This window comes from Drosophila suzukii, chromosome X, assembly GCF_043229965.1.
Source record: "Drosophila suzukii chromosome X, CBGP_Dsuzu_IsoJpt1.0, whole genome shotgun sequence".
In the NCBI taxonomy this organism is placed as follows: Eukaryota; Metazoa; Arthropoda; class Insecta; order Diptera; family Drosophilidae; genus Drosophila; species Drosophila suzukii.
The window spans coordinates 4,305,259-4,331,199 of NC_092084.1; the positions used below are offsets into that span (position 1 = coordinate 4,305,259).

General features: G+C 37.9%; 1 protein-coding gene across 2 annotated transcripts; it reads right to left on the reverse strand.

Moving 5' to 3' along the window:
- Positions 1-96: 96 nt before the first annotated feature.
- Positions 97-24,298, reverse strand: mei-P26 (meiotic P26). 2 transcript variants are annotated; one of them, XM_036820776.3, is made up of 8 exons: positions 24,181-24,298; positions 20,203-20,971; positions 19,237-19,742; positions 16,981-19,091; positions 16,038-16,506; positions 15,418-15,581; positions 15,118-15,350; positions 97-14,977 (listed from the first exon to the last, which is right to left on the reverse strand). In XM_036820776.3, exons 3-8 carry the CDS (start codon positions 19,731-19,733, stop codon positions 14,873-14,875), a joined length of 3,579 nt encoding a protein of 1,192 aa, XP_036676671.2. In that variant the 5' UTR covers positions 19,734-19,742; positions 20,203-20,971; positions 24,181-24,298; the 3' UTR covers positions 97-14,872. The 2 variants fall into 2 exon arrangements, with proteins under 2 accessions (XP_036676671.2, XP_036676665.2); XM_036820770.3 differs by having other exon boundaries at positions 16,038-16,560.
- Between the last annotated feature and the right edge of the window lie 1,643 nt (positions 24,299-25,941).

Sequence of the window (25,941 nt, forward strand, 5' to 3'; positions counted from 1 at the left end):
CCTTCGATAAATGTATATAAATTTTTTTTGTTCTGATTTTTCTTTGTTTTATTTTTGGCGTAACTTTGTGTGAGCTGGGTTTTTGTATTTTTGCCCATTTTTATTTTCATTTTTGTTTTTGTTTTTATTTTTATTTCATAAAGAAAATGTTTCAAAAAATGTTTAACAAACAATTCAATAGGCTTTACACGAAAATGATGTGGCATTTACTTATACGTTATATAAATCAATTGTAAAATATATTTATATATATATTACTCGCTTGTTTGTTATGTTAGTTTGTTGTATAATTAAATATTGCATTTGGTTTCGTTGAACGTCTGGACAATTTTTCATCTTCGCCGTCGATTTTCCTCCGATTTCGCATCTACTTAGTGACATTATGTTACAACTAGATTAGTATATTTAGCTGTACGTATTTAAATATGAGTGTTTTGGGTTTTCCTTGTGTCGTGATTTCCGTTTCTGTTTCTGCCCTGCTAAGTATGCTACAGAATGTTCGAATAAACGAATAAGGATCGAATACTCCCCGCTTTTTAACCCTAGTTCCTATAAACCATATATCATAATATCCTCTGATATTGTGTTTTTTTCCTAGTTTGTTTTATCCCTTCGGCGAAAACCTTTCCTTGCTTTTTATATAATTTACAAAAATTTTGATTTCAGTACCTGATTGCAATGGGTTTTAATCTTATTTCATTTGCTTAAAAAAAATACAGACACTTGTAATTGTTGTTGTTGTTGTTGCTTGCTTTAGACATAATTTGAAGTACAATTCATATGTATACATAAAGGTATATATTTTGTTCTAGTTTCATATTTAGGCCATAATTTGTGTTGTTGGTTTGAATACGAAAACGCTTTCAAAAATTCTACAGGACATAACTCTCCCCCTCTTTCTATCTCTCTCTATCTCTCTGTCGCTTGCTGTTGTAAACTTTAATATGTAAATACACACAATTAGCTATATTTAGGTTTAAATATTTGGTTTCTGCTACACTTACGCGATTAGAACTCAATGAGCAAAGTATCTAAGATATATCCACGTCCTGGAAAATTGTTTCGCGTCCCTACATCCGATTTAGCACTACAATACAATTGGTTTCGGTTATTGTTGCTTGTAAATATAGTCGATATATGTGTATAATTATGATCATTGGTTACAAGTACAAGACATTAAAGGAGGGCACACGAATCGATTTCCTAACAATTGTTTTGTTTTCTCGTTTTTTAGTTTTTTAGTTTTTTATTTTTTGGAGTGTCCTACGGTTAAGTGCGACCGAGTTGGCTGAGATACAAATTAAAATTGAGGAATTGGTCTAACTTGTTATCCCTTTTTTCGTTCACAACCATGTAAAGAAGTTGGAGGGGAAGCAAGAGGACAGATACCGGTGTCCATAAAAAGCCGAGTGAAAATTGCTCTACGGGTGCTACACTCAGAATAAAAGCCTAAATGGTAAATAAATGTAATAAAAAAAAAACTCGAAATCACTTAGGATCACAAAAAAGTATTCTAAAAATCCATTATACTGAATATCTTTTTGTTATATATAGTTTTTTAACATAACTTTTGAAAAAGTAGGACCATTTTTCCGCGAGTGCCTAAAAAGCTTACCGAAACTATTATGAAATTGTTCGGAAACCGACATAATTCTCCACTAATTGTTCTCTTCCCGTAATCCCTGAACTATTTACCGAATAAAAGGAGAAAATTGGAAGTATGAACTTTATACTTTTCGGATTTCTGGCAAGGATTCTAGATGTGTATGCGAGTAATATATCTAATCTGTTGACTGATTTCTTGAATTTATTGCTGATTCCGTTTGTTGTCCTGGGTAAAAGTTGTATCTCGATTCTCGAATTCTCAAATTCTCGATTCTGTCAATTGTTATTGCTTCTGTAATTGATTCGCTCCTATCGATTTTCCTTATTCTTTGTTCGTTTTGTGTAAAGTAAAAGAAAACTCAAGCTTTTGTTCTCAAGGTTCAGGTAATCAATTTCTAGTCTTATCTGTTGCACTGAGTAGTCTGCGATTTTCCTCATTTACATTTTTCACTTTCGTTTTTCATTTTTCATTTTTCATTTGTTGTTCTTTTTGTTGTTATACTCTTTAAAGGTATGTATACATATAGGCATATGTGTGTATATATAATTTGTCAAATTTGTTACGTCATTAGTTGGATATAATAATTATACATAATTAGAATTACGATGCTCCGCTCGTGGTAAACGAAAAACGATCAACAGATGATGGAACCCTGCGGTCCAATGCTTATAGGTAGTGTCTTGAGTTGAGTTGAGTTGACTTGAGTTGTAGTTCGAGTTGAATTGCTGCAAACTATAGTATAAGTTTAGGGTCTATAAGTACCGTTAGTTGTAGTTGTAGTTTTGGTTTGGTTTTAGTTTAGTTACCAAGTTTAGTACGTAGGTAAATTTGTGGCTGGCTGAAACAGGTTGTTCTGCGTGAGTTTTTAGGTTGGAGTTGTCAAAAGGAGAACTTTCTATAACTTTCTCATCTTATTGTAGCTTGTCAACGTTTTCTTGTTCTTATTTATTTTTTATTTATTTTTATTTATTTTTTTGGCTGCTGCAGTGCTAAAGTTAACTTTTAGGTTTTCGGTTCCTCGAAGCTTTGATTTACCTCTCAATTGCTTTTGGTTTTACTATAGTTTTGGTCAAGCGGTTTCGATCAATTGTATCTATCATTTTGTTGTTTTCTTGCTTTGTTGCTTAATTGATTCAAAGGGAAGACATAACATTCTAGAAAAAGGTTCCTAACTGATTTCGGTTTCTCGTATCTCGTAAATATATATAAGTGTATATTGTATATATTTTGTTCTGAGTATAATTTAAAGCATTCTTACATAGGTAAGTATATTTTTTTTATTTAATTATTTTTTTGTTGTTTTTGGTTTTTTGTTGGTTTTATGTTGGTTTTTTCCACTTTCTTCTTGATGTGTAAATATCAATAACCGTTTTCTACAATAAGACATTACATATTTCTTGGTGCCACTATGTTATATAGTCATACGTATATATATGTATATAAATATCCAAGTGAGTGAGTGTGTGAAGCTTCGTCCTTCGCGGGGAGGCAGAAAGTATCCCCAGCTTGGGGGTGTTCGATAATTATTGGGCGAGTGTTGGAGGGTGCGGTGCCTAGGAGGTTGAGCCCTATGTATAGAAACTTTTGTACCAGGCCTTAGAAAAATCGATTGAACCCTTGGGATGGGGAAAAGACTTTCAACATTTTCGTGTAAAAAGCACAACGAAATAAATGTTTATTCTACCCACATCCTACTTTCCTACTGCTCTCCTTTCGATCGTATTTATTGTGTTTTCTTCTTGTTGTAGGAATGACACGCCCTTAATTTACATATCCGTATATATAATATATTTTCATATAATTTGTTTTTGTTATTTTTATAAGACAACATTCAAACACTTAAGATGCTTCATCAAGTTAATAAATATTTTTTTTCTTTTTGCTCGTTTTCTTTTTTTTTTATCATTTGTTAAAATATCAAAAGTGGATGGAATTATGTGATTCTAGTTATTACACACACTATTTATGTATATATATATTTATATATATCGTTCCTTGATAATACAATTCATTTGTCATGGTTTGGTTTTGCTGCCTGAAAAAATTCGGACCAAATTTTTTAGGGGGATTCTTTAAATTTCTCACGTGCTTGTTAAATATACAAAAATATCTGTAGAGACTTTTTGCCTTAAAATGGTGTGTGTAGATATAATTGTTAAATGAAACCATTTTTGCAAAAAAATTACAAAATCAGGATTTCTCTAGGGGGATTGCTCAATGCTAAAAATTCAATTGAATATAGTTCACTCGCTTCATGGCACAATATTCAATAAAATATTGTCAGCTCGAAAATCGATATTCGATGAAGATTGCTGAAAGAGTGAATCGAAATTCAAGTCCAAATCAGAATCCAAATCAATACTCCATAGTTATCCGTCGATTGAGTTTCGTTAAAGGTACAGTTACCATTTAGAATGCTATATTTGTTCTTATAATGCTTTATTGTATAATTGGTTCAAAAGTTCGCTCAGTGTATGCATGTGTGTATTCGTTATTCCTTTGCTGTAGGGATATCGGGGTCACCAAACTCAGTTAACGGGGTCACTAGCAGGTGGCGTTTTAAAAACCATTTAAAAAATATCTTTAACTATTTTGCCAATTAATTAAATAAAAAAACAAGGATATGTTTAACGTTTTTTTAATGTTGGCTATTCGGGGTCACCAAAAAATGTTTTCTTCGGACCTGGCAATTTTTGTATCTAGTTTTGAACTATAGCGAAAAAATTGCTCAAACAAGTACGTTGTCAATTCAAGTAACGTAACAAAAAGATATGTTAAGGTTTTTTACCGTGTGAATTTTAAGTTCAAGATAGCATTTGTTTTTAACTAATGTAAAAAATCGCTGAAACAATTTGTTATACGCAACAGAGGGATATATCTAGGGCTTTTGGGGATTTCGGCTCAACAAATGAATATTGTCATTATTTCTTTTACTCTCTTCATTAAATTCTCAAAATTTGTATAATATTTGTAAACGCTAATTTGTATATTTTAAAAATTATTTAATACGTATGTAAAGCATATCAAAGCCAAACACACACACGCGCGCCAAAACTAATCAAGAGAAGGGGTTTCCAAAATCAAATAAATTAGTTATATCATTGATTTAAGACTATCACAGGCGGGAGGGGGTTTCTCTGAAGGGGCAATGGAGTTGTGGGGGGCTATTGGATCGGGTCTATATAGACCATATAGACCCGATCTGATCCTGATTCTGATCCCGGGACAGCAACAATTGAAACTTATTCTCGAGGCATTTATGTATAGGGTGCCGTCAGGGAATCATCTATCATATCATGTCATCTACCATATCCGAATATACATATATCTCTGCCTGGATTAGGTCTAGAGTGTCGTGTGTTTTGAGTTTTGAGTTTTGAGTAGAGTTGAGTTGAGTTGAGTTGAGTGTGTGGCATGCAAGAGTTTACTTATCGTTCGTTAAATAGTCTGCCATTTGCGAGTAAAATGGTAAAAGGTGTAAAAAGCCTAAGGAGTACAGTCAGCAAAAATGGTATAAGTTGGTTTCTGTAGTTCACATAGTTATAAGTATGTAAATAGTTTAAATCTGCGCCTTCCCGTTCGCTATATATATATTATGTATATTGTATGTGTAAAGTTTACCTAGCACAAATCAGAGTCAAGTGAGAAGGTCGAAGTTCGAAGTTCGAAGGTCACAAGGGTTAGATGTGGATAGAAGAACAGTTAGCTTGGTTCTAGAGGAACATTTACATATGCTTTTGTTTTTTTCTTTTACATTAATTTCTTTAATTATTGGTGTTTGCCCTTTAACCCTTGTGCTATTAACTAAATGCTGCCCTACAAAAAAAACGAAGATACAAATACTTATGTATGATGTAAATTTGTTTAAATCATTTGTGTTTTGGTGTTCTTTTTTAGTTTAGCTTCTTCGTTATTTGTTTTTTGGTTTTTTTGGTTTTTTGCTTGGTAAAATTCCATTTGTTCGAGTTTAAATATATCCACAGTGGCTACTTTTGGCGCCCACTGTCCATATGAAATATATATGTGTATATATATTTGCTTAGTAAATTTTAAGTTAATTCAATTTTTACATTTGAGGCAGCTTCTTTTAGTTTTGTTTTTCTATTCTCAAAGAAAGTTCAAAAATCCTGTTGAATAGTTTGGGTAAACATATATCGGTTCGATCTGCTCGAAAAAATGTTTGCTGTGCCTTGAGTTTGCCCTTTCTCTTACATGGTTTTTACTTTTTTTTTGTATTTTTTTATTGTATTGCACTCTGTATTTTTTTAGTTTAATTAAAATGCCCAACAATTGTTTGTTTTTCGCTTTGGTTGCTTAAAGGGAGATTGTTTTGGTTTGTTAATGGTTTGTTTTTCGTTTTCGTTTTCGTTTTTAACTATACAACATCAAAAATAACTCACATAAAATTCATTCAACATCTTATCGTTTAGGCTAAAGTACACATGTATATGTCATGTATATATCATGTATATAAGGTGTATATAATTCATAAAACATTCTAATGGTAATATGTTTGTATGTTTTTTGGTTTTGCTATCGTTTTCTTCGTCTTCGATCTGCTGGAAAACCGTATTTTTCATTATCATATTCATCCAATTGATTTTTATCATCCGTAGTCCTATATAGGTAGTATATGTATAAATATCGTAATCGTAATCGTAATCGTAATGCAATACAATAAGTTGACTGTATATTTGGTGCCCAAAAATATTGTTGTTGTGTTCCTGCACTCGACCCCAAAAATGTTTTTGCAAACTTCGCTACCTTACAAAATATCTGCTTATGGATTACAAATCGTATCTGTATCTGGTTTTGGTTTTGGTTTTCCATTATTCATTTGGTTTCTCATTTGTTTAAAGCCATTTGACAACACAGGGAATTTGTTCGTTAATGTTTATTGGGTTTGCATTACGTTTGCTTGAAATGTCGATTATTTGATCTCTATAGGGATTGGATAATCTATGCGTATTTTGGAGGATCCCGAGGGCCTTATCCATGCTGCCCACACACCGTTTACATTTTACATTTTACGTTTTTCACTTTCATTATTCTTTTTCCAATACATCGTTGTCTAATTTATGCGTTTCGTGTGTGTGTGTGTGTGATTTTAGTGGTGTGGCAAAGTTTCTTGCAGTGTAGCTCGCTCCGATCTGGATTTTCCTGCCCTCTAAATTGGTATCTACATTTAGTTTCTTCGTTTTCTTTTGTTATACTATATATATTACTTAAAAATTTGCCAAGGCGCGCAAAAGTTTTCGGTTTCTATTGGTTTTGTTTTTGGTCATATCTTAATTCGAATATACATATATATATATATTTTGTTATTATCGAGCTATGTATAAATGTGTTGTTATTGTTAGTTGTGTAAATTTTGTTTTCCATAATATCGCTACACATAAAAATGTTGGGTCTTTTGGGGTATGCCACATGTTGAACGGTTTTCTTACATTGCGAACAACCCCAGAGACAATTTGAGTTCTCAAATTGTTTCACTCGGCATTAGTTGCTATAATATTATTGCTCTATGGTTCTACAACTAGTATATTGATACCCAATTGTCTTTGGTATGCCATTTCCCATGCCATTTCGTATGCTACTAGTTAGTTTATGTATTTGTTAATTTAAATTGTTGCTTTTTGTTTTGTTTTGCGCTGAGAGAAATTAGGAAGTTGGTTTTCTTGTTCATTAGCTTAGTTTCTGGTTTCCTTGTTGTTCGGTTTTGGTATTAAAATTCTAGAAAAATAAAAGCTTTCTAATTGCTTCTGTTTTCATATGGTATCCTGCCGCTTAGCTCCTCCTAATATTTCCATTTCCATTTCGATCCGATCCTATCGTAGATATACGTACATAGCTTCCTTCTGGCCCAAACACGAAAAGCTTTTATTCCTATTTCGTTTTCGATTTCATGTTCGTTTTCGTTTTCGGTTTGTATTGCAATTTGTTGATTCTAACTTGATTTTTCGCTATAAACTAGTAAATATGTATGTATATAATATTTTTTGTTTCGTTTGTTACTTGGTTTTGTCGGTTGTCAAAAAAGGACTCACTAAATGTTACAGCACATCAATAAACAATTTATCTTTTTCGCTTCCTTACTCTAGTCCGTTTTTCGTTTTCTATCGTAAATCATGGCACTATAGTTTTAGTTTCTGTGTGGTTTCCTCTATAAGACATATGCGCTTAGATATATATTCAAAAACACTACACACTCATTCGCACGCACAAGACACACACACTGACAAAAAAGGTGAGCAACAATCGATCGAAGAAAACCAGGGGTGTGGAACCAAATCGACAAACCTATCCCCATTGTGGTGTATAAATATCGGCATAGTGTGTAAACATTATGCAAAAAATCTCTTACTTTCATTTTCATTTTGGTTTTCCCTTTTTCGTTTTTAGTTTTTCGTTTTTGTAGCATAGTGTAAATAATTCCCAGTGATATGTACGCAAATTTAACACAACAACTCGACCAGGGAGTTTTTACTTTTTAGCCTCTCTTATTGGTTTCTACATATTTTTTTATATTTTCTAAACATTAAGTTCAAGCGGAAAGCGTTAAATGGTCGATGACTTAAATGCAATATCTGAACAGAGATTTTAGGCAAGATACAGATACAAAGCCTGAGTGGTACCAAAATGTATGATGTGTAAGAACCAAGGAAAAACAAAGGCGATAATGTTCAGTATATTGTTTTTAAATTCTTTTCGGCTCATTTTTTATTTGTTGGGGTTTTCACAAAGTAGGGGGAGTACTTTTTGATCCCTGGTGTTCTATATTATTTGACCTACATATAAATATATCGTTCACATAATTCACATAGGCTGAACACAACTCAATATTATCAACAATTGTTTCGTGAGTTAAGATATTACAAGAAATAAATTAAGGATTAAACGAAAATTAAATGTAAATTCATAAATCATAAATCATAAAGTTGAGGAACTTGTTTGTTTTCTCCATTACTTATAGCAGGCAAATCAAATTTTGGGGCTAGTTTTCATGGTTTTCTGTTAGATTTAAAATGTTTTTAGATCGATTTAGAAACGTGTTTAATTGATTTGCTTGCTTTGAGTTTCCAGTTGTTTTTTTTTATTTTGATAATGTTTGGTTTTTAGAGTGTCGTGTGTGTATTGTAAACTTGCTTTTGATTACATATTGTTGGTTTTTTGTTTTTTTTTCGTTCAGTTTCCATCGCTTAATGTTATTAATGATTTATCCGTATAATATATATATAATTCTTTTTGGTAATTGATTGCTTGTCGTTTAGTGTTCATTTTCTTGTTGTCAACTTGACATGTGATCTCCGCAAATAAATCCCAAAAAATTGTTCTGCTTTTATTAAAAAGTGTTCTTTCTTGGTATTCCTACTGGAAGCCGGGGATAATAACCCCCCGGTTTCAACTAACTTTACTTCGAATTGGTTTTCCATCGATTTCTTTTTGTTTGTCTATAATAAGGCGAAAAATATCATCAAAAAATTGACGTACACTAGATTGTATTTCTGTTGTTTTGGTTTCTATCAATTATTGTTTTACATATATGTAAGTATATGTACGCATGTATAAATAATTTAGTAAATTTGTTTTGTTTTTTGTTTTTGTTTTTGTTTTTGTTTTTGTTTTTGTTTTCCTCGCACGTCTCCTCTTTTTTAACGGGGACTGTCTTATAGGTTGAGTTCCTTTATCTGAATGGGTTCTCTGGACCAGAGAGACCTCCTTAAAAAATGTTTTCTCGCTTTAAATAAAATACATAATATATTTGTTGTCGTTTTGTATATGTCTGCTTGTATATGTATATATAGATATATGTTTTGTTATACATTTATATTAAAATAATTTGATGTATAAAGCGTTTGTTTGGGTTGGTTTTTCTTTTGTTTTTGTTTGTTTGTTTTACTTTCGATTTATGTTACTTGTGGCTCTTGTCTCGGAATTTAACTAAATGCAATTATGATGCAAGACGCACGAACTACTAAATGGGCAAACCATGAGGGGCGGGGTGGGTGTTTGTGGGCGTAGTGGGCGTTTTGTGGGCGCTTTCTGGGTGGCTGGTGGCTCAGGAGGCATTGTGTGTAGCAGTGTGTGGTGTGTTGTGGTGTGTAGTGGTGTGTAGTTAACTAAACCATCGACCTTGACTGATGTGAATACCCCTGCACGTGTACCCGACTCTATATATATATCCTCACTTTCAATATGTATATCGTATATGTATAGTGTTATATGTCCTATATCCGCACGAATCTGTTTGGTTTTTTCTTAAGCGTCGCATCGAGGAACAAATTATGTAACAAATCCAGCTGGAAATACTGTACTATATCGATATCGTTAATTAGTTTCAGTTAATAGCGCTGCTTTACATTTACATTTTTGGTTTTCTTTTGAGCAAAAGTCTCAAAAATATCTCTCGCTTTTGTTTTCCAATTCATTTATTTTTACCACAGAAAAACAGAACAAAATTAATACACTTGATTGAACTAATCAAATAATAAACGTAAAAATAAGGTGGACAATACGTAATATTTTACTTTGTAATAACTCCTCTCTCATCTCTTCTAATTTTCCACATCGATTGTATAAAAATCTTTGGCAGCATCTTTATTAAAAGGTTCGTGTCCTTCGTTCGCTTGATTTCTCGCTTTGATCTTGCCAATTTTTCGACTATATATAGGTAGGTATACATAGCTATATAATGTAATATGCGTGTCGATTAGGAATTAAAGTAACTATATATCAAGTGATTGAGAAACATGTGTAAAGTTAAGTATTTCCTAATTAGTTGTACACAATTTGTTTGGATCTTCTCCACATTCACTTGCACTTTCGCTGAGTAGATCAAAGTAAAGTAAAAACCATAAAGTACTGGGAATACGAATCGAAAATTAATATATATATTTGAATACAGTACATGTGATTTCGATATACGTAGATATATAATATAGATGTAAAGAGTTGAGGTGGAAAGCTTTCACTTTGTCACATTATAAACAGTAGGCAACTAAGAAAATATCTCATTCCTCACACGATTAGTTTCGTTACATTTTTCGTTTTCATTTTAACATTTGTGGTTTTTATTGCTTGTTGCAGCTTTCGGCCTTGAAAATTAAAGCGCAGTGGGTGGCGGGGGCGGAGAAGGGGGTGGCAGGGGGCGGTCTTGGTCAAATTTCGTCAGTCGGTTAAGTTGGTTAAATGTAAATGTAAAATGGCAATTTGTCCAAAAGCGTCCTAAAGTCCATGTTCCGCCCCGTGTAATTTCTAATCACTATTTCCGTTTCCGTTTCGTTTCGTTTCGTTTCCATTTCGTTTTCCAGTTCGTTCGGGTTAGTAATTGGTAATTAGTAGTTAGTAATTGGTGTTTGTCACTGACTAGTGGTAGTACCGCCCCTCTCCTGGCCACGCCCCCTTTCTGGGCCATTCGCTAATCGTACATAACTGTATACATAATACGAATATATACAGGTTGTAAATATATATATATTTTCGCTAGAAATCCTATAGTTCATACGTAGTTAGTAAAATGTTATCGTCGTTAAGTTGCGTAATCTCAACTAAATTGTAAATTTGATTTAAACTTAAGCACATTATGTTTATTTGGTTTTTCACTTAAAAATTTGTATGCCATAGGAAATAAATTTGTTTTTGTTTGTGTGTTTGGTGTGGAAAAGTTGTTTTTTTTTTGCTACTTAAACGCATCGCATCGCATCGCATAAAAATCATATACAATTTCACTTAATATCATTTTCATATTCAACTTAAATTAAAATTTTAAATTTTCTTTAAAGCAACAATTGACTTTTTCCATTTTGTGGTTTTAACAAAGAGAGAGAAATAAAAATTAAACACAAATTAAGATAATAATAAATGTTAACCTCTTTATGTGTCGGTTTTAGTTTATAAAATAAAAGCGTGTGGAATTACAATTTCATTTGAAGGCTTTCCATAAAAACTATAAACAAATGTAAAATGGTATTTTTTTGTTGGTCTATCCCTTTTTTTGTATAACAGTTTTCGAGTTTGGTTTTATGTTTTGTTTTACAGAAATTCTGTTGCCTAAGACGAAGACAAAGTATTAGGAAACATAAGTAAAAAAAAAAACAATAAAGTAAAAATACAAACACGATTAGGAGAAGAAATTAAAAACAAATCTTTTGGTATACTTTGCATTTGAGTGCTTTCATTGTCTTTAGCAAAATGTTTCCTCTTAATACTTCCGTAGTTAATGCAGCGACAAAAATAAAATTATCTATGTGAAAATGGAAGAGGAAAGGTTTAAGGAAAGTGAACCGAAATCCAAGGGATTTCGCGATAAATTCAATTCATAGTATAACATTCGCTTGGGGCCTAAGTTACAGTAAACGAAATGCAAAAACATAATTAAATTAAAAATTATATATTTCAACAGCCAAATTGTTTCACAAAAAATTGCATTTTTTACCCTCTCTCTCTTTCGCTCAGAATCATACATAATCATAATCGATCCTCCCTTTCTAAGACCTTCTCGTCTACGATCAACAACTTTGGGGTACTTCCTATCAATTATAATGTTTATAATTTCAGTGGTATAACATAAACAGAAGCGTTTCACATTGGTTGTGGTAGTTATTCATAGGTTTACACTAAAACTAAACTATAATTAGGTATACAGAACTGTGTAGCCTCACACGTAACAACGTAAAAACTAAACAAAAATAATTGTAATTACACATATGACAGTAGTAAATGATGGTTAAGCAAATGTTTTAGGGTATTCATAATGGTACATTTGCTTATTTAGTATCAACTTAAGATTTAACATGAACATAAACGCGATTTTCATGGTTTTGTGTTGTGTATATGCTTAAACTAGGATTACAAATTAAAAAAATGACAAGATTTAAAACAGTTTTCTTCACTTTTCCCAGCACGAGTGCCAAAAATGGGTTTAACATAATTTCTGCTGTTTAAAACATTGAAAAGGAATCGAAAACGAATAGGATATTATTCACAATACAAAGGATTCGTTTCGTTGTATATGCAGCATGCTGCATGTTGCATGTTGTGTAAGTGAGTATGTGTAGTGTAAACATAAGTGTAGATGTTGATGTGGATGTATATAATAAATGTGGTTACAGCCTATAAAAATAAGTTGCTTGCTTCGCTTTGCTTTCTCGCCCAACTTCTAAATCATCTAAATAAAACGCCACTTTGTTGTTCTACCTATCGTTTCTCACATGATAAAATTCACACAATTAAAAATGTTATTTTGTATATAGATAAATAATAATGTCTTGGGAGTAAACCAGCCTTATATTGTATTACAACGGGAAAGAAATGTTGCATGTATCCGTACATATATATCATCTTAAATGGTTGTTTGTCGTTATATCGTCAATATAAATCGTGAGTGTTGTTGTTGTGGGTGTGTTGTGTGTGTTGCGGTGTGTGCATGTCGATAACATGCACGTGTATTGCATTTATTTTTTGTATATAAGCAAAAGGAATATTTGTTTTTCTTTGTTTTTCGTTTAACAATGTATATAAGAACTTAACAGATACGTTTGTAGGTTTTTTAACGCTTTTTGTTGTTGTCTCTCTGCTGTTTTTAGTTATCATAGTTGTTGGCCTAATGCGATCCGCATTCGATTTGTTTGGTTTGTTAGCTTACAGAGTAATTTGTATGTTGAGTTTGTTGTCTGTAGTTCTGGTTGGATCGCTGGCGTAAAGAACGCAATTAGTTGGATACATATCGAATGTATGTTCTCTGGGTCGGTCTCTGGTGTAGTGTGTGTTGCCTCCTCTCTTCCTTCGTCCTTCGTCCCTCGCTTTCGCTTTCCCTATGCCTATGCCTAACTCCCTACTGCTCTCTCGTCCTGCTTTGTATATTATATGGCAAAGTCATATAGTCATAGGATTTCACATATATGTTTAAGATATATATAGTTTTGTTTTGTTTTTATATATTCATATAGATTTATATATAAATAGATATCACCTTATATAAGCAGCGTAAGGAAAAACCTAAACAGTTTTTGTTTTCTGAATTTTGTTATCTTAGTGTTTTGGTTTCAGTTTCGAAATCAAAATAAACTACTTAGATTTCATCTTCTTCTATAATTATTGCCTGTACGCGACCTCTGATGACGCCCTCAACAAATGATTTACTTCCTTATTTGCTTATTTGTTAGCAAAAACCTGTGCACAAAAGTTGCACATTTTGCTAGATATACATAGATGTTGTATACTAGGTGTAGATATATATATGCGTGTTTCGTTTTTTTTTGTTTTGTTTTTTAGAAAAAGATTCTGGAAGGGTATGCACAAAAAAGCTAATCGGTCGATATAACAATATATATGTCTATATAGATAATAAGTAACATGTAAAGTAGTGTTTGTGTGAGTGTGGCGTGTGTGTGTGAGTGTGTATGACAATTTTTAACAAGAACATAAATTCAATGAAAAAAGCATAATCAAAAACAATTTAAAGAGTTTTTAAAAAACATTTTCAAAATATCCCACTTTCCTTCGTTTTCTCCTCTTGCTTGTTGTTGTTATTCGTTACACTAAGTAAAATATTTTTGTTTTTCTTTGTTAGATTTGTTGATGTTTGTTTTTAGTAGTAGCGCTAATTGTTTTTAAATTAGAGATCAAAAATAGTATTTGTTGCATTTTGTTTATCATTTTGTTATTGGTTTATACAGTTGCTGTGGCTCGTGAAACGGCAACGTTTGTGGTTTAAAAGGATTTTTGGTGTTTCGAGATTTTGCTTTTCCCTCTTCTAGCACATATGTATATATACTTTGTCCTATATATACGCCTAACTGGATTGTTGCAATTGCTGGTAGTAATAGTGTTGTTATTCCAGCTAGCTTGCTATGCCTTTCTGCAACCGCTGCTAATTCTTGCTTAAAGTTGCTATTACATGACTGATGGTGTTGTCGTCGACGGCTGTTGGTTGCTGTTGCTGGTGTTGCTGCCGTTGCAAATGAGGCTAATGTTGCTCATGTTGTTCATGTTGCTCATGTTGCTCAAGTTGCTCATGTTGCTCATGTTGCACATTTGACTGATGCCGTTGCTGTTGCTATTGCAGTGTTGAGGTTGAGGTTGGGTCCTTGCCAAGAGGTTAATGTTGCTGTTGCTATTGCTGTTGCTGTTGCTATTGCTATTGCTATTGCTGTTGCTGGTTGCTTGCTGCTGCCGTCGACACCCGTATATCTTGCCCGACGAGTATTTGTAGTTGTATTTGTTCATATCGACTGATGGACGATTGTTGCGCGCTTTGATTTGCAATCAGTGAACATAGAGGGTGTTCAGGACCAGAACATGATGATTGTTCTTGGCCAGCGTCACCACATAGCCCTCGGATGTGATCTTCAGGCCGCAGCAGCGGGAAACCTGCGAATGAGTCACTGTTAGCTCATCTCTCATCTCTAAGAGCACTCGGAAATTCAAATTATTGGTGTAAAATGTAATTTCATTGACCTTTCCTCTGTGGCTTAGTATATACATAGCTATGTCGATGGGCAATCACTCACCTTGACGTGGGGACACTCGAACTCGGACTGGAGGGCGCCCTCACGGGAGTAGCAGGCTACGTGGAAGCGATTGCCGTGCGAGTCGCCGATGAGCACGTCGCCGGCATTCGAAATATCAATGCCATTGGGAAAGCAAGTGACCTTCTCGTTGCCAATGCGATAAAGGAATGTGCCGTCGTCCTGGAAGACGGCCACACAATGGCCCTTGAAATCGCACACGTAAAAGTCGTTGTCTGGTGGGCAAGAACATTTTCAGGGTTTATTATCATTCTGTCTTTACTTTCAGTGGGGGTAACTCACCTCGTATAGCGATGTCGGAGGGCTCGCGCATGTAGTCGCTGCAGTCGAACCAGCGGACCAATTCCCCCTCCTCGGAGATCACGAACACGGTGGGCGAAACGCTATCGACGGCCACGATATGACCCTTGGCAGTGACAGCCAATCCCGCCACGATATCAATGTATCTGCAATGGGGAAAAGATCGGAATTACTTATTAGGTTTACAAAGTCGGTTATTTCGTTTTTTGTTCTATCCCAGTCGAGATTACTTTGATAACTGAAGTTTCAGATGAAAGCGTCACACTCGTCTTGTGTCTAGCCTACTTTTCCACATTTTCACATGTTTATTTCGTTAAAAAAATATATATTTATCTATCTTATTTGGTTAATATTCATATTAATACTTTTTAAATTTTACGAACTTTTTAGGAGATATGTTTATACATGCCTTTTTTTTTAATTTCAGAAGAAAAAAATAAAGCATATTCGCTCAAGCTCCATATTATCTATCCTACTTTTCCACATTCTTTTGTGGACAAATAGATTTTTACCTTTCTTATTCGCTTACTATTCATATTATTATATATCGTATTAATTTTTTAAGGAGTAGTAGTATGCTGATTGAATATCATTATATTTACCTGATGGCGATCTTGCGCATAAAGTGTCCGCACTTGGAGAATATCTGCATGCGGGAGCGCTCGTTTCCACGGTCGCAGACCACGAACTTGCCGTTGTTGTGCATCACGGCCACCTTGCGCGGATACCAGAGCTGGCCCTCCTCCTTGCCCGCCACTCCGAACTGGAACTTGAGGGCGCCCATCTTGTCGAAGACCTCGATGCGATGGTTGTTCGTATCGGCCACGATGATCTCCTCGTCGACACCCAGGCAGAATCCGTGGGGCGAGTTGAACTGGCCCTTGGCGGTGCCCAGGGAGCCGAATTTGCAGCGGATCTGCATCGGGGTGGCCTTGTTGCGGCCCGTGACCACGCTGGTGGTGCCCGGCGCAGCCACGGCATGGAAGTTATTGAGTCCCATGTCCTCTACGCCACCCACGATCGGGTTGAGGGACTGCAGGCTGGGCGATGTGGCCGGCGGCATGCAGAAATCTGACAAAAAATCAATGCCCGTTGAGGATCCGTTCAACAAAAGATCATCATCGTCTGTGTGGGTGGTGTCGTAGAGGTTTCGTGGAGTGTTTGTGGGATTTCGGGTGTTGTTTGGTGGGTGTGGTGTAGGTGTGGGTGGTTGGCATTTTGTGCAAGAAGCAGAAAAGAAAAGAACTCAAAAGTGTAAGGAAACCGAAAAGAAAATATAGATACATTGGCCGGGCCGCTGATCTTTTATCGATTATCATTAAAACATTAAAACACAAACCTATACAAAGAATTATTCTTAGTTTGGACTTGTACCAGAAAAATGGGTCATAAGGAAACTAATCGAAATACTTTTAAAAAGTATTTAAGTAAGGTTATTGAATTTTTTGAATTTGCCAACCTAGCTCTTCTCTGTCTTATATTTTGTATCATCTTATACATGTAAACAGACCAATCTTAGTCAGTCTTTCAATCGCTAGCACTCACCATTGTTGTTGAGTCCCAGCTTGGCCAGCGCCTGCAAGTTGTTGAGCGCCCGCTGGTCGCCCGAGAGGATGTCCGCCAGGGTAATGGGCTGCGTGGGCGTCACTGCCGATGCTGGCATCACGGCCTGCTGTTGCTGCTGATGCGGATGCGGCGCGCCTACAACAGCTCCACCGGCAACGGCCACGGAACCACCAGGCACTTGGGCAACATTCGGGACAGGTCCAGGCGCACCGCCTCCGACGGCCATGGCATCGTTGAGGCTGTCCGGCATTGTTTCCGTCAAGCTGGCAAGTCGCGAGATATTGTACTCCAGCATGCTGAAACTGGGCGGCGGACCACCGGCGCCCAGGCCGTTGATGGATATATTCGGGCCGGGACCGGCGTTGAGATTGACATGACCAGCCTGCTGGACAATGCCCTGCGGAGCAACCAGCTGGGCCACATGCGGGGGCATGGATTGGGCCGATGGTTGCTGGTGCAGCTGTTGCTGTTGCTGCTGCACTTGGTGTTGTTGGTGCTTCTGTTGCTGTTGTTGCACCTGCTGCAACACCACCGCCTGTTGTTGCTGCTGCTGCTGCTGCTGTTGTTGCTGCTGCTGCTGTTGTTGTTGCTGCTGCTGTTGAGACTGCTGCTGCTGTTGCTGCTGGGCAGAGGGCAATTGCTGTTGCGAAGGCGGCTGCGGCGGTGAGTCCATCATGGAGAAGTTGGTCATCACCGAGTTAGTGTCGCCATCGAAGGAACTCTGCAGCGAGGAGGGCAGCGAGATGGGGCTGAATACGGCAGAGCTGAGGCGTCCCTGGACAGAGGAGCTGCCGCGATGGCCCACAATCAAATTGTTTGAGCTGTGCTGTTGCTGCAACTGCAATTGCTGCTGCTGCTGTTGGTGCTGCACCTGTTGCTGCTGCACTTGGTGGTGCTGGTGCTGTTGCATTTGCTGATGCTGTTGCTGCTGCTGCTGCTGTTGTTGTTGCTGCTGCTGCTGCTGCTGTGCCATCGCTTGCTTCTTGGGACTAGCGTCACTCTGATCCGTTTGAAATTTGCCAAACATCTCCCTGGCGAATTGCTCAAACTTTTCCGGCTTGGAGTCAAACTGCAGCTGATAGTTGACATCGCATTTGGGCGTCTGCTCCATGAGATTCAAGCACTGGGCATTGATCACGGGCTTCAGCAGCAGGAACTCCACTGCATTGGCCTTGTCGATGGCCCGCTGGCCGAATTGCGCCGCCTGCTGCAGCTTGCCCATGTTGTTCTCCATGCTCTGCATCAAGTCCATGATCTTGAGCTCGCGATCCGAGTGCAAGCGACCTAGCTCGTTGAGCATCTGGTCCTTGATCGACTCGAGCATACGCTTGTAGCTCTTGTAGGCATCCTCGATTTGCTGGCGCACCGTATCGTGCTGCGACTGGAGCTCTGTGAGGGCACTGCCCAGATTGCCGCCCGCATCGTTGCAGTAGTCGGCTTTCTTGAGCGCCTCGCTCAGTGTCTGCTCGAGATCGGCGCGTACCGCCTGCTCGGCCACCGTGGCCGTCTCGTAGTGATGGTCGCTGCCCTTGTGATCGCTCAGCAGGCAATCGTTGCACGTGGGCACCTGGCAGGTGAAGCAGTAGTACTTGAGATTCTCGCTCACGTGCTGGCGGCAGCACACCGGCTTGTGGATGATCAGCTTGTCGTGGACGTTCTTCGTCAGGTCCTCGATTCGCACCACATGGTGATTCTCGAAGCAGCGCATATACTTGTGGGCATTGTCGCAGCCGTTGCACAGGAAGTTGGCGCAGTCGTTGCACCGCGAAATGGCCTCCTCTTTGCTCTTGCACGAGGTGCACACAATGTGCTCCGACTCCAGGTTGGAGAGGTCCAGTATGTTGGTCACGATGTAGTCGCAGGTCAGACCCTTGACCCCCTTGGGGCCCAGGGGCGTCTCCTGCTTGCAAACGGGACACTCGAGCAGCAGCGCGGGCAGGCGGTGCTGGTTCTCGCTGCCGTCGAACGAGGACGAGGAGCAGCTGTTCGGCGAGCTGGCCGCCATCGAGTCCTTCGACACCACAGCCTGCAGGCAGTCCTCACAGAACACGTGCAGGCAGGACAGGATGCGCGGCATCACAAGGCGCGAGCTGTTGGCAAATAAGAACAGAAGCCGAGGGTTAGGACTTTAAATCATTTAATGAGCAAATAGACCTTCAGGGGGGGTGGAAACTAGACCGCGTAAGTTAAGTCCACTTTATATTACATTTTAATAAAACAATTATATCGACTCACCTGCACAGCTTGCATAGCTTGTCCCCATCCTTGATCATAAGGCCGTTGCACGAGTCCTCCAGCGAGTCCAGCTCGGTGACGCCGTGGCTGCTCAGCTCCTGGCTGCTCCCGGCACTGTCCACATCCACCACCAGGCCCAGGCCCGATGAGTTCGAGTCGTCCAGCAGGCAGCCGGTGGGTCCGGCGATGGCCGTGGAGCCCGTCGATGAGATGGAAGCCGCCGATCCAATGCTCGAGGAGCTGGTCACATCGAGACTGCCGACCGTGCTGCTGCCCTTGCCGGTGTCCGTGTCCGTGCCCGATCCCGAGCAGGATCCCGAGCTGGAGCTGGAGCTGCTCGAGCTGGAGCTGCTGCTGCTCGTGTTGCTCACGTCGATGTCCTCCAGCACCGATGAGTTCGAGGCATCGTCGCTGAGGACGGTCTTCAGGCTAGGAGGCCCCGGCGAACACGGATCGACCGTGTCCACCGCCAGGACTGGCTCCTCCAAGGTATTCATGATCCTGAGCTAAAATATTTAATAAGGAATGAGTTTGATAAAATATTTTGTTACATAATTAAGTAAATAACTATAGGTTTTAATGATAAAGCTGATATGTATAAAAAAAATAAACGTTTTATAGACAAATTACACATTTCTTTTAATATAAACACAATTAATCAAGTAAAGATCACTGATATGGGGTAAGTTGTTAAAGAATAAGTTTCTTCTCGAAAGTAGATCGTAAAGAATGTATTAAAATAAGTAGGAATGTATTATTATTTCATAATTAGGCAATTAACTATAGGTCTTAATAGCAATTATGTTAAAAACAATAAACGTAATGTGGATAAAATACAAGATAAATTAAATGGGGCAAGTACGATTACTTTAGACTATAAATTAGTTGTTAAAAAACAAGTATCATAGTGTTAACAGAGATCCCTTAATTATCTGGTTAATCCTATTACTTTTGCCGTAAACTAACCTTTTTCTGACGCTTCCTGGGTTTATTAAGTGCTCGACTTGCGATTCAAATGCTTCCTATTATTGCCTGGGCTGTATTTCCGGTTTCCTATATATCCTGTTTTCAGTATCCAGCTTCCTTTGTCCTTTGTCCTGCTTCCAGTATCCAGCTTCCTTTGTCTTGCTTCCAATATCCAGCTTTCCTTATCCTGCTTCCTATTTCCTGATCCTCCCCTGTTGGCTCCTAACTCCTAACTCCTGGCTCCTTCCTGTTCACTGCTGATCCTACTGCTGGTGCTCCCTAATGTCCTGCCGCTCTCCCAAGAGAGCCATTCCAATGGGGTTTCTCCTCTCGCCGCGAAAAAGGTCCAACAACAGTTTGTTCCTCCGGGGGGAGGGGGTTGGAAAAAAAGAGATCCTGAGACGACGAACACACGCAAACACCTTTTCCTCCTCCTTTTCTCTCTCTCACTTAAAATGTATTGCAAATTTGTAAAAAATTTTGCGAGCCTCCAGTGACTTTGGGTTTATTTGCTTGTTTGTTTGGTGTTTTCGGTTCTTGATTCGCTGCTTGTCTTTTTATAATTTTTTTGTTGTTATTTCTATATATATGTATACATTTTTGCCTTAGAGGTTTGCCGAATCGGTTTAAAGCATTTGGAAACTGCGTGTTGCGGTGATCCTGGTTGTTCTTGTTGTACGAGGACGAAATGAAATCAAGGACGAACGAGGCGACGACAACAAACACTGACGAAGAAGACGGCGACTTAAATTGGACGACAGCGCCGCTCCTTTGGAATTTGCAAAAGATTAGAAAACGTTGGTCCTTGGTTAATATAAAATTACACAATTTTGCAAAAAGAGCTAAGAAACGAAAAACACAGCGAAAAACTAACAAAACGAAATGAACAGAAAAAAAACCAAAAATAAAACTACAATTATTCTGTAATACAGAACAATAACAAAAGGTTCGAACGTAACTGACAAACTGAAAAATGAAAGTGAAGAATATATCGACTTGGCATTAAATCAAATGAGAAAATGTTTTTCTGTCCGGATTTCGCCACGCCCCAGCCCAACATCCTTTTTCCTCGCAACTAGGCCCCCAATACGAAATGCAACCCCCTTTTGACAACGCCTCTGGCTTATGCAACACCAAACACACACACTATCACACTTTGCTGCATACTTTCCGGATGAGGAAAACGGCATTTCCACCGCGTTTGCAATTTCCCGAGAAAATTGTTTCAGCGATGGTGCATTTTTGAAATATTAACCCATTTCCGATTTTCGACAAGAATTGTATTACCTTTGAAGAGCTGATTAAAATCTTACTAGCCTTTGCAGGGATTACAATAAGCTGTTTATGCTTCGTTTTTCGAGATAATAGAAGCAGTAACTTTAAAAATTGCATTTAAATATTCGAAAAATTCTCAAATGAATATATTATAGTTCACTATATTACGTTTTAGAATTAAAGATTTTTTTAATGTTTGTAAATTATTACTAATTATAAACTTTCCAACAGAAAATAGAATTTATTAGGGTTTTTTGGGTCTAAGCGCCACATGTAGTACATTGAAACAAAATGTTATATTCTAAAATTCATTATTCATGTTTGGATTTTGAAACCCAAAAATTAAAACCCTTGCAAACAGAACCAAACATTTTGGATCAAGTAGGCCGGATCACTGTCTTCAAATTGCATACACGAAAGTAACTAAGAAAACTGGGCAATCAGTCTGAGAAGTGTTTTGTTATGCTCTACTAAAGTTAATAACTTCTGTGGTAAGCGAATAAAGATTTCAGTATTGCCAACTGCTAAACCCCCACTTATGCATATTGGTTATCAGTTATGGATCAGTATAGTCGGCAAAATCAGTCGCCACACGTGAACACTTTTTTAATCCTTAGATAGCGGGTATGTATGGTTCTGTATGTTATCTGTAGGTATCTTCATTTTGTACGGGGATAACTACTGATCTTTGATATTGATCTTTTAAATAATTAAATTATCGAAATGAATTAGTAAATGCAATTAAAAACCGCTATTCTCCGAAAGTAAAAGTATCTCAAATTACACTTAGAACTCCTAAAATATCAAGTATTTTTGCCCATGAGAATAATTCGTTTTGTTAGTTACATAGAAACATATGCATAATGTATCTTAGAAAGTAAAAGTATCTCAAAATGAATCTTTAACTTCAAAGTACAAGGCAATTTAGACAATAAGAATATTCCAATTGGATTCTAGGCCGGCAAGCATAAGCTAATTGGAGTATTTTTTGTTTTCTCTTTCTGAGAATTTCAAGTGCGTCCCGAATTTCGTGGAATTTTAATGTTGGGCTCTATGTGGTTTGGCCGAACATTGAATGCATGTGTGTATGTGTGTTGTATTTGTTTATCTGATCGCCCGTTTTCCAATTAATATTTATAGTAACCCGTTAAAAGGGGTTAGAGGGGGCGGAAGAGGGGAGGGGGAATCCAATTCCCGTTTGCGTCAAGTTTACGTTACGTTTTTCGCCGTTATGTGTAGCTATGCGCCTCGCACACACACACACACCCGCCGAGCTCTTCTTTGCTCCTTCTTCCTCCTTTTCGCTTCCCCATTCACGCAGGCGCGTCCTCAGTGCTGAGCTTTCTAGCTATATTTCCGCTAGTTGCGGCAAAAAAAAGCTGCCCTTGCAAGGACAGCCGACAAAAGGGTAAAAAGTCCTTGAACAACTAATTCAATTGGGGGCAAGGCAATTGCCCAAATAAATGGGTTTAAGTGTAAATGCCAGTTTTGTCGGCGGAAGTATGCGGCAGATTTAAATCTAGTTTAGTTTCGTGCCCCCTCCACACCCATACACACTCACAGTGGCGGACACCCACATGGCAAATCAGCTGCACACAAACACACGCGTACAGCGAACACACGTGGTAAACGGAATCGGAATTTAGAACGACAGGGCTTTTTTCATTTTTGGTTCCGCTTTTTTGGATTATTATTATTATTTTGTGGTCCCCTATCGACTTGGTCGAATCTGCTTCGCAGCTGATTTTTTCCTGTCCATTTTCACGTACTTTTTGATTTATTTCACTTTAAATGTGTGCCGCTCTCTCGCTGGCTCGCGAACAGTTATTTTCGAGTCGAGTGCAGCGCTGGCTGGGCTGCGAGGGAGAGAAGGACAGAGAGAGCGAGAGAGAGATCGAAAATTATGAAGAAAAGTTCTCATTTTTGTTTGTATGGGTGTGCGCAAGCTCGCTCTAACGCGGCAAAAAAAAAATTATAAAAAAAAGAATACGAAAACGGCACCCCACACATACACGCGCAAGCAGGGCTAAAAAAAAAACATGTGAAATACGTTTTTATTCCCCTTTTCAAATTCGGGAATAAACAGTTTTTGGTCAGTCGGCTTTGATTTGCAGTTGGGGGTGGGGTGGGGGGTGTGAGTTAGACGGAAAGGGGGCTGTGGACGCCACTGGCGTTGTCCTTGAACGCAAAATTTCCACTTGACTACCGCCCAGGTGGTCGCGGTCAAGAGACATCCACACATGCACACCGCGACGCACTGCCGAACACTCACACGCACACACACTGCTAGGCAGACAGGAGGCGAAAAAGGTCCTTGAGATTGAGATGCCTGAACACTCGCTGTCTGTCCGGCTTGGCCAGCATTTAAGCAGAAACCATTAACCGAAAAACCAATGGGTTTGACGCTACCACTCGATTCGCCAATTGCCGTACTGGCGGTACCTTATATTTTAAGTGTAGTTTTCGTTTTCACACGTTTTTTCCTCCTCTCCTTTTTGCTCGTTACGTTACGATTTTATATTTGCTCGACACACAGATACGCACACACACACACACTCACATCCCCACACGCAGTTGTTACAGTTACTCGTACTTGCTGCCGCTATTCACTCTATCTGCGAAATCAACACTTTCGGGGCATACGAAACAACCAGCAGACCGCCAATTGGAGTCGAATTGGCTTTGGATTAAATTAATAATTACTTTTGCTCCCGTCGAACTTTTGTATGCAGTTGTTGGTGATGGCGATTTCCCGATCGTTTTCGTTGACGCTGTCGTTCGAATCGATTTGTTGCTATCGAGGTTTGCCCATCGCTAAAAATGCACCTATCGCGTCCAGCCGTTGCACCTACCATAGCAGAGATACCCACCACGTTAGCTAAAATATACCGAAAATACAAATATACCAAAATATGTTTTTGTGGTATTTTGCAAAAGATTTTTTACCTGGTCACTCTGGAAGTATTCAAGTTCATATAAATTAAGTCTGTTTTTTCCCCCAAAATTATAATGCTTAGATTATTTGATCGCATATAATCCAATATCTAGCTGTAAAATCTACAATTATTTCTTTACGATCCTAACTCCCATGAAAAGATGAGATCGTCACAAAATGCGCCTTAAAATCGGCGTAACATTTTAGGTATGCCCTTTTTGACTGATCTCTCTTTGTGTAAAAAGCGGGGAAAAGTTCATCCTGTTACTGGTTTCGGAGCACAGCACAACGAAAAAAAAGTCGTAAATTTTTATGAGATTTAAAAAATTAAAAAATTGAGTTAAGTAAATTTGAAAAACGTAATATCTGCTGGCAGCTACAACAGCAGCAAACCTACTAGCGTTTGCTCGACAATCGATCATTGAAGGAAAAGGCATCAACGTCTATTCAGTACATCACATTAAAAATGCGACCAACTTACGTATTGGGAGGTAAGAAATAATTCATTAATATATTTTTCCGATATTTATTGGCCAAAAAGTTTTTGTGCGTTCCCGCATCTTCGTGTGAATCGGAAAGGGTTTTCAGCAAAGCTGGCCAACTAAATCGGCGTAACATTTTATGTATGCTCCTTTTGACTGATCTCTCTTTGCGTATTTGGCAATAATATTATATCTGATGGTAGCTACAAAAACAGCAGCGGCAGTAGCAACCATTTTCTCGAAAATGGATCGTTGAAGGAAAAAGCACCAACGTTCATTTAACAAAATGCACGAATTCGAGATTTCCATTTTGTATTATGCACGAATTTGAGGTGTCCATTTAATATTACGCAGTTATTCGAGATGTCCGTTCAATGTTGCGCATTTATTTGCTTTGTGGACAAAATGCTTCCAAACATCGATGTGCTATCGAACAAATAAAAATGTTTCCAATATAATGTTTCCTAAATAAATGCTTTCTATTGTGAATGTCTGAATGGGTTTTCAATTATGTCGTCGACGACAACGAAAAGACAAACGGACAGAATAAAAAATGAAGAAGCTAGTGAGACGGCCGAAGGGCCTGATACGAAAGAAAAGAAGCTTAAAAAATCTGATGATGAAAAGCTGATACATCCTGAAAAGACAGATGCAGCTTCGGATAAAATAGTAGACCCAAAAGGTCGAACAACCGAAGCAGCGTCTGCGATTGATACTAGACATGCTCCAAAAAGCTCGAATCCATCAGATTCAGCTAAGGCTGATGATGATGCGAAATATATTGTCGCAAGCATCGACCAGCTCGTAAGCTCGTTTCAAATGATGGAATTCATACAGCTAGGAGCTCGAGAAATACATAGCACAGTAAACACTGATATATGGAGCCTTTTAGGCCATAAAGACGAGTTTACTCTAAAAGAAATTAAAACGCTTCCACAGTACTACGTGACTTGGGAGGACGTGCCTAATAGAAAAGTTTATATATGTCGAAATCCCGAGCACTTCGTGAACTTTACGAAAATCTCGGAATACTACACAAGAATGCTT

Excerpts from the sequence above, each read along its gene's own strand:
- mei-P26 (XM_036820770.3), bottom strand. The coding sequence starts at position 19,733 with ATGAATACCTTGGAGGAGCCAGTCCTGGCGGTGGACACGGTCGATCCG. Across the intron at positions 15,351-15,417 it reads CTCCGACATCGCTATACGAG|ACAACGACTTTTACGTGTGC; the intron begins GTGAGTTACCCC and ends CTTGCCCACCAG. Across the intron at positions 14,978-15,117 it reads TCGAGTGTCCCCACGTCAAG|GTTTCCCGCTGCTGCGGCCT; the intron begins GTGAGTGATTGC and ends ACTCATTCGCAG.